We start from the raw sequence: 9,309 nt of genomic DNA, 5'->3' as shown, positions 1-9,309 counted from the left end.
TCCTGCTGCCTACTCTCTGCAGCATGGGTTATAGCCCTAGAAGACATTTGTTGGCCTTCACTTGCAGTGCTGTGGATTAAAATTGCAGCTCTACAAGCTTTTCCCTCTCACGTGTGGGCATGAGAGGGCTCAAATACTGACTGTTGAAGTTTTTGCAGCACCTACGGTCTTCTTCTTTTGTGTGACAAGTGCAAAGTGGGTTTGCAAGGAGGAAGAGGAGGCAAGTAATGAAGATTAGTGGATACGTGTGTCTGGGAACCCTGGCATTGCCTTTTTGTATACCACTGGTAATAACAGTAATAAATCTTTCTGGTGAACAAAGTGCAGGGCTGTTGTGAATCCTTAATTTTTTGGCACACAAGGCCTTCAGTAAGAAATTGCCTCTCACGCCAAGCTCTGTGCGTTAAACCCCACTGGTACATGTCACTCTTGATTTTCAGCCCAGTTACTAGAAATGGCTAAGTTAGGGCCATTACTTATGCCATGCTTTAACCCCACTAGCTGCTGTTTCCAAATCAAATTAGTTGTACCTCTGCGTGGCGAACACCTTAGCAATTACCTTATCTATGTAACTAAAGTTTGAGGGTCAAATCCTCAAAAGTATGCATATGAAATGTGCAGAGGTGAGTTGGTTTGCATGTGCCCCAACAGTGGGCATCTGCAGCCCAGCAGATGAAAACCTGGAGAAAGAGCTGGAGGACTTTGTTACTTTCCCAGATTTTTCATAGACCCGCTATGAGATTCAGCAGATCTGTTGCTGCATGTCTCAAATCTTCCCATCTTGTTCATTTAGATTGTGTGTTCACTGGAGTTTGGCATTTTTCATGTGTTTGTATAGTCCTGGCACACTTGGAGTAATAGATGGCAAGAACAGTGACTTGCATGCACTGGGATGCCTTTTCTTTCTAGTAAGATATTTTTTGTACCCCAGTGACTAAGTTGTAATACCTATTACCATTTAAAAAAAAAGCATGTAGGATGCATATATACTTTACAACGTAAACAATCCTTCCAGTTGTTGCTTTTAAAAGAACATCTGATAGCAGCTCTTACTGTTGGTTGTTAGTTTAAAACTTCATGCTAGTTACTTTATACCTCACTATATTCTCTCATGTACATTTAGATAGCTTCCTACCTTTTCATTGTCCTTCCAACAAGGAATTTGAAGTGCTAGCTATGAAATACTGACAGAGTAAAACCTTGTAAAGTTCAACTGGCTGTACCAGAATTGTACTCTGGCATAACCCTAACCATAGTTTCCACTGAACTTGATGAGATGAGGAAAAATAAGGGGGTTAAGATGAGAGCTCATGCCCTACCTTTTTCATGTGCAATTGTATTTAACGTGCATTGGGGCAGGAGGAGGAGGGGTCAGGTCCCACAGTGTTCTCCCAGGCTCTGCAATGCTTAATCGTGACAGAATGAATTAAGAACAATACTTAAACCCAGCTGCCTCTGAAACTTTGTAAACAAATGCCATCTCTAGTATAATACACAAGGAGAGGAGCGTGATGAAGGCTAACAGTATATGGTTATTCTGTTGCAGATTCCCCGTGTACATAGAGGAGAAAGCTCTAAATACACTAGCCTACCTTTGCGACGGTGATGCAAGGACTGGACTGAATGGGCTCCAGTTAGCAGTTCAGGCCAGATTAGCAGTGGGGAAGACCACTGCTTTGAATATTCCCAAAGGTGGTTCTGCAGATGGCATTCTGGTAACAGAAGAGCATGTAAAGGAAGGGCTACAGCGATCTCACATCCTATATGACCGAGCAGGTGAGTACCTGATGCAGCATTCTCAAGAGCTGATGGGTTCTATAATTTCTGTTTCTTCTCCCCCTTTCATACCAGTTGCTCTGGTGAAACAGTGATTGTACTGAAATTTGGCCTAAAAATTACTTTTCCTTTACAGTGTAGCAGGCTCATCCAGAAATTCCTTCTAAACAGGATTTCCTCTTACCACTTGAGAGGTGTAGGTTAGCTGAGAGACATGTTTGCTGCCCTGCAAACAGTTGAATGGTGAAATTATTTGTTCTTCGACATTTTTAGAATATTATCTTTTAAGAGGGTTGCAATGTAAAGAGAGAGAAGTATTTTGATGAGGAGATTTGTTCTTGGAGGATTGGAAATCTTCCAATGCACTTTTACTCCTTTGAAAGTCTTGGAAATGCTCACATTCACAACAATATGTTATGTGAAAACGTGAGCAGTTTGTCTTATTTTTAGAGTTGCCTTTGAAGGTAATGAATTTTGTAGCTTGCTTAGGGCAGGTCACATAAATCTAATTGCATTTAAGTCTTCCTTAATGTGATAACCCCTCTTGCTAAGTTTGTGACTTGGCAATGTTAGGCTTCACAATAGTTGGCCACTATAACTTTTTACGTGAGAGGATTACAAATCGAAGAGTGAATATTAGAGATTAGGTGAATCCCCTTGAATGCATATGCTAGTTCTTCAGCAATACTTGAATCACTGTGCAGTATAGTATCAAATGATTATGCCAAGCAGTGTTTGGAGAAGTGATTAATTTTTGTTTTGCCACTGTATCTGATATGCTCAATTAACTCAATTATGCTCAAAACCTGTGATGAGAGATTTCTCGAGGTTGTTTGTAACGTATGTGCCTGCTTACGGCCTTCTTGCTACAAAGAGGAAATGATGGCTCATTGTCAGGAAAAAGTCAGCTGGGTAGATATCGATATGATGGCAGTTGAGAAGTCGAGGGTAGGCAGGGAGAGGGAGAAGAAAAATTTTGTGGCAGAAAGAAGTCATGATTAGGAGGAAGCGGAAAATCTGACCGGTTTACTGGTATGAGTCTGTTGCGCCATGTAGGTCCCTTGTGTGTTTGCTGTCGCCTTGTGGCCACTGTCACGCAAAACTCTTGTCTGTGTCCATTGCTCCCAGCCCTCCTACACCTATTTGTTCTGTTAGAGATGGCACAGAATGCCTCTTCCTGAGACTTGTGTCAAGTCTAAGTAGCATGTGTCAGCCCCTTCTCCATGACAGAAATCCTTTGAGCTCTGTGTAGGGTTTATTTTTTTGTCAGAGATTTTCGGAGAGGGGTAAGAGCAGTGAAAATTCTGTTTTTCTTGATTGTATGAATGCCAAAGAGCCTGCCACAGATATTGTCACAGTAGCAGGTTGCCCAAGTACATGCCTTTACAACATTTCTCTCTTCTGTGGAGTGTTTTGTGTCTCGGTTGACCGCTTTTGTCCATAGTAGAGATAGCTGTTTGTCCTTTTATGTACAAGGGGCTTCTGGATAGAGGCTACTGTATAAATAAAGATATTTTTGTAGCATACTTTAGCTAATACTTTTTGAATCACAGTTGTGGTGGTGGAATCTACAATCCTCTAATACAAAGTGCCTCAGCCTTATAAAGAGGAGGGACATGATGCTGTCTAATCATGATAGCAGCAGCGTACATTTGAGTGTAATGTGTTCGTATAGAAAGCACCAAATGATTGATTTGTGTTCAGAGTTGTGTAAATATGGAATTTTTGATTTTACATAATTATTTATTTTTCGTCACCTTCTGCAAAATTTGCCAAGTATTTGTAGTTGGGCATTCTTTTATGTACTTTCACCAAGTAGTCTAGGAAGGAAATTATTCGTAATCCAGTCATTAGGCTATTGTTCAGATCTGTGTGCAGACATCCAAAGACAAGATCTTTGTGCAGATAATCTATGCATTTTAGCTGGAAGGACAAAGAAACAGCTCTAGTCAAATTTCACTGCCAGCAGCTGCCTGCAGCCCTTGCAGTGTGAGAGGAAATAAACAATTTAGTCATATTTTAGCTTTTAATTGCAGTTTTTTAAATTTTGATTTTTGGAGAAAATGATGCAGCAACAAAATTAATTAAAGTTGAACTGCAGATGGACAGCAAATAGATTTTTAAGACAGAGTTGTATTGTCTTTTCTTCCTCTTTATATTGTGTCTCTCTGCTAACACTGATTTAATAGCAAATACCAAAAATAAATATGAGACTAATTGCAGGATTTTGTCTTGCTGTCTATGCGGTAACATAACTTCAGTTATGGTAAAGACTGGGAATGTGTTAAGCTGAAGTTAATTTATTCTGTAATCCGGAACACGGTTGTTCCTTCCTCTTCTATGCAGGGGGAAAGAGAAGGTGTCTCACACCATGATGTTTTTTGCCAGCTTTATTATTTTCTGCTGGACCAGAATGAGAAGTCTTTTTATCCATGCTGTTGCTCTAGTCTTTCTTCCAAGGCTTTCTTCTGTCCTTTATCAATGAGCAGTTGATGTTTGCCTTTGGCTAAGACAGAAAATAATGTAGATGGGGACTGTGATTTTACTTTTGCCCACTACCTTATAACTAGGGATTGTTTAAGAAGTCCAGATATTAATTATGGTCAGTGAATGAGGCCTTTTCCCTGTCTTCTACCAATAAGACTTTAGATAAATCAACATCTCAAATTAGCTGGAAAACTCTTCATGAGCACATAAAGCAATTTAGGGGCATAAATCAACAAGATTTATGCATCTGTATACATTAGACACTAGAAAATCCTGTCCTCCACAAAGCCCCTTCTCTAGTATCTTGTTTCTCTTTGGAAAGGTATTTGCCTTTGTGGGAACTGCATAGAGCAAATGTATTTTGATTCCAAAAACTCTTTAGAGTTTTGATTTCAAGAGGCATCCGGGATGCAGAACAGCAGTGGTAGATAAGTTGGCACGTATCTGTCTCTCAACTGAATTGGTGAGGCAAAAATCTATATGTTGGCTAACAAGCCTGAGAGAGCTAATAAATAAAGGTTTGTAAGAAGTTCTGTCCAATTTTTTTAAACTGCTTCTGGTATCTTACATAGAATATAGATAAACTATATTTTTTAAAAAGAGACATAAAACCTCTTTGTCCAGTGCATGTAACTGTACTTTGCCTTTAATTGAAACTGCATTTAAAATACAACTGCACAGTTTTTCTGAAGAAGTCCAGGTCTGGTGTATAAGTATTGTCATTATGTTGATGACTTGATCACCAACATTAACTTTGTGAGGAAGGAGATAAAGGGAGAAAACTATCCCCTTTCTCAGCCTGCGTACTCTGAAGTCCCCTGCAGGTATGCATCTCTAGTCCCAACCTATCCGCTGGATTCCTTCTGCCTCTCCAGCTGGTATTCCTAAGTATGACACTTTACACTAGCCCAAACAGTGTATAAAAGCACTCCAGCAAAAAAATCTGGGCGAGTGCAACCGCTGGAGATACTGAAAGGCCGTCTTCCTTACTTTTAAGAGACCGAGAGACGCCTCTTCCAAGAGGACGATGCGAGTTCAGCTGCTTGGGTTTATTGCTACTAACTCAAGTGTTATGACGGAGCACAGACATGCTGTTTGTGTTGGCACAAGCAATGGCTGCATACCACAGGGCTCTTTGTGTGGAGTCCTAGCAAAAATAGCTGTCTGCCGGCCCGCGTACGACAGCAGCGCATGTGTTGAATTCCCCACAGAACCGCACTGCAGCATGAGCAGCGACACAGAAACATGGACCCAGTTTCTGACCTGGGAGGTGGAGGGAGGTCTTGCTGGCTGTGAAAGGAGCAATTGCAGCGGTATGGGGGCTTTGGTTTTCAAATTCATGCGTGCGGCCTTTTATTTTGCAGGGCCTACAAGTGACGGTGATGTGTTCTGATGCGGCCCTTGGGCTGTAAATCCTTTTAGCCTTTTAGCCGTAGGAAGAAGAAAAATACTAACAGATGGCTATGCATGGAGCCAGTTGCCTTTATAATACACACTTAGCTGTGAGCCAAGGAATGCCAGGCACTTTAAAAAATAAAAAAGGCAAATTATGTGGAAAGTTTAACAACAATATTGCAGCAAAATACTCTTACAAGTTTGATTAAAAGAAAGGCATAAGAATGAAAACCAGCTGCACAGAGAAAAATTGCAAGAAGAAAGGGTCTCATTCAATGTTTGTAATGTTGACCCTCTATTTTTAACTGTAGCCCTAAAAGATCTGTGGAATGGCTTTGTTTCTCCTTGGAGTCCATATCTAATCTTATATTAAACTTCAAGGTCAAAAAAAATTTCCTTGTAATTCATTCAGTCTTCCCACTCCTTATTTAGCAGTCTGGCATTTCAGGTTTTGTTTGTGTTTTTTTTTGCTTCAGCTGCTTATGGTTTTCTGGACCCTTCCAGTAGTGCAGGTGTCCACAACTGAACTCAACGTTTCTTAGGGGTTTGCCAGGGTTGTGTGCTGCGACCCTATTTCCTCCGGACTGTGTAATGTGCCATACTGTATATCCACAGCAATGTTTCCTTTTTTTTCCTATATAATACACCAAACTCATATTTGATTTACTGCACACTTTATTTTCAAGTTTTAGTTGATGTGAAATGTCTTTTTCTAAAATATCACTGGTATGTAGTACTGGATTTCTCTGATTCTTCTGTTGTCTTCTCAGAGCTGTGTGTGTGTCTGAAAGCAATGGTCAGTGGTTTATATGTGCTCATACTTTACTCTTTGTCAATTGAGAGGTACTTATATAGAGTCTTCTTCCTAACTGCTTAAAATATCTGCATTTTTTTTCTTTTGAAGGGAAGGTCATTAGGGTACCAAAACCAAATTGTTTGCCTTGCAATGTTTAAAAAAACACCCTCCTTTTCATCTGCGGTTGCTGTTATGCTTATGTAGTTAATGGAACGATCCATGTGGCAAAGCATGAAGATGTTCAAAGCATTAATGTACACCATAATCACGCATACATAAAAGAACTTGAAAAAGCAGGTTGTGTTGCCTGCTGTGATCTAGTAAAATATATTCTGTTCCCTTAAATGCATTACATTTAATTTCCTCCTGTCAGTTTTGTGTATCTCTTTTCTCCCCTGTGCTAAATAGGAGAAGAACATTACAATTGCATCTCTGCCCTGCATAAGTCTATGAGAGGCTCGGATGAAAACGCTTCCCTTTACTGGCTTGCTCGAATGCTTGAAGGTGGTGAGGATCCACTCTATGTGGCAAGGAGGCTGGTGAGGTTTGCAAGTGAAGATATAGGTCAGTATTTGCAGTATTTCATGTTGAATGAAGACCTGCCAGGCTTCTCTTTCCAAAAATTGGCATTTGAGAAAAAACCAAAACTGCTGTATGCAAAATAGGTACAAAATACTGAAATGTTCCATATCCAACAAAAACTTTGTATATGAAGACAGAGACCTATATGTAGTGTCATTGTGGTGATTACCTATTGCAGGAGAAACAAATATTTTTGAGGTCAGGTTTTAGCAATGTATTAATATGGATTCTTTTAAACTCTGGTGATTTTAGGTCACACATTCTTTGTGACACAAGTTTACTGGCATTTCAGAGATGTTTGTTTTTTTAATGACTCTGGAAGGTGAATGCCTACCCTGACTTGCAAACTGCAGATTTGATAGCTGGCTCCCTAGTTGTAAGGCATCTTGATTGACTTATCCAAAGTAACAGATGCAGCAACAATTTTGGCACGTATGTGATGGGTGAAGAGTTACGAGATCTGGGGAAGCTATGTCTGTATAGCAGTATTTCCCCATTTCTTTCTCAATTCCAAAAAGTAAGTGAATCATACACGGGCAGCTACTGCTCAGGCTGCCACCGTGTGGCAACAGATTCAGTCTGAAAATCATACCCATAATTTAGACCTTTCTTTTGGGGGGAGGCAGAAGAAGGAGGGCTGTGGATGGAGGGAGTATATCTTATGTACTGCAAAGTATTGTACCAGAAGTTCCAACATCTGAAAAAGCAACTTTGAAATGTACATGGATAACCTTCCATCTTACAGGAGGGGGGAAAAAAGAAGAAAAAAAAAAAAAAGAGAGACAGTAACTAAAGTGAACTGAATTTAACCTGCTTTTATTTGATCTCTTTTTGTAGGGCTGGCAGATCCTCTGGCTTTAACACAAGCAGTTGCTGCTTATCAAGGCTGTCACTTTATTGGAATGCCAGAATGTGAGGTAAAGGCTTCATTAATTCACTGATTTGAAAGTACTGCAAACTCTAAAACCTATCTGTAATTATAAAAAGAAACAGAGATTGCAAGGACAAGGCAAATTTAGTTACTTGTTCATTCAGCACACCCCATCTTTGACAAGTAAAACAACATCGTAGCTCTTAAAATAGACATTGTCGTTTGAAATAAAATTCACTGCATATTTATTGTTAAAATGTGGTATGTGAACTAAGGTCATTTTGCTCTGTCCATTTTTTTTTCTCTATAAATAAAATAATATATTCTGATATTCTAAAGTAGCTATTCCTTTTGAGTAGTGAAAATCATGAAGAGCTGTGTTGTTGTTAAATAATAATGTTCATACTATAGTAGCAGGCAGAGGTCAGTTTAAAAACATAATCCCTGTCATGCTACACAAACAACCTGAATAACAGGCCTTTTCCCAAAGAGCTTAAAGGAAGTCATTTAACATTTTCCCTTTTCTTGTTTCCAGGTCATTCTAGCACAATGTGTAGTGTACTTTGCAAGAGCACCGAAGTCTATAGAGATATACAGGGCGTATAGCAATGTCAAAGAATGTCTGAGAATGCACACGGGACCTCTGCCACCTGTTCCACTGCACCTGAGAAATGCCCCAACAAGGCTCATGAAGGACTTGGGCTATGGTAAAGGCTATAAATATAATCCGATATACAAGGAACCTGTAGAGCAGGACTATCTACCACAAGAGTTGAAAGGAACAGACTTCTTCAAGGAACGAAAAACGTGACTGCCTTGCTTGGAATGGGTTTTGATTTTATGACTGATACATTTGTACTAGGATGGAAATTCCCCTTGCAGTTTCAGCCATCTATTACTGTGGCTGAAAGTGTTAAGCCACTGAGCCTTTCAGATACTTTCTTACCCTTCTGGTTTTACTGCTGTTATTCTAAAGGTGTTTTGTAAAGAATTGCAGTTAGGCAGGATAAAAATGCAAAAATAAGCTTTATCAGTATAGTGCTGTCACGCTCTGGTTCAAATGCAGTGGAGAAAAAAATGAGAGACTTGTATTTCTGGCTCTTGTTGTGAGGCAAGGAATATTATTGTGCTGCTTTTTAAAATCAGTATATTTCAGATTTTGAGAATGTTTGTTTTCCAGAAAAACAGTAAATTGTACCCCCTCTCTTAAAATATGGTAAACAAAATATAACTACAGTGTAATTCTTGCTCTTACGATGTTCCAGAGACTAATTTTGTACAACAACATCTATTAAACCAATAAAGTTGTTAAAAATAGTGTCTATGCATTTGTTTAAATATTCTTATGACAGCAGTGTGGTTTTGAAAGTTTGAGGTTCCTTTAACTTCATCATCCCTACGT

The 9,309-nt window shown here is 39.4% G+C and overlaps 1 protein-coding gene across 1 annotated transcript in view; it reads left to right on the top strand.

The window, feature by feature from the left end:
* The window catches only part of WRNIP1 (Werner helicase interacting protein 1), a gene marked incomplete at its 5' end in the record, with an annotated part of 15,549 nt that extends 6,599 nt beyond the window's left edge, over positions 1-8,950 (top strand). The window contains 4 exons of the mRNA XM_009587187.1: positions 1,547-1,776; positions 6,863-7,018; positions 7,874-7,953; positions 8,443-8,950. Of these exons, the coding sequence (XP_009585482.1) occupies positions 1,547-1,776; positions 6,863-7,018; positions 7,874-7,953; positions 8,443-8,718 (742 nt within the window). The remainder of the gene's footprint in view (positions 1-1,546; positions 1,777-6,862; positions 7,019-7,873; positions 7,954-8,442) is intronic.
* Positions 8,951-9,309: the final 359 nt, after the last annotated feature.

Source organism: Fulmarus glacialis, unplaced genomic scaffold (genome assembly GCF_000690835.1).
Source record: "Fulmarus glacialis isolate BGI_N327 unplaced genomic scaffold, ASM69083v1 scaffold33291, whole genome shotgun sequence".
Lineage (NCBI taxonomy): Eukaryota > Metazoa > Chordata > Aves > Procellariiformes > Procellariidae > Fulmarus > Fulmarus glacialis.
This window is presented reverse-complemented; position numbering and strand designations above follow the sequence as displayed.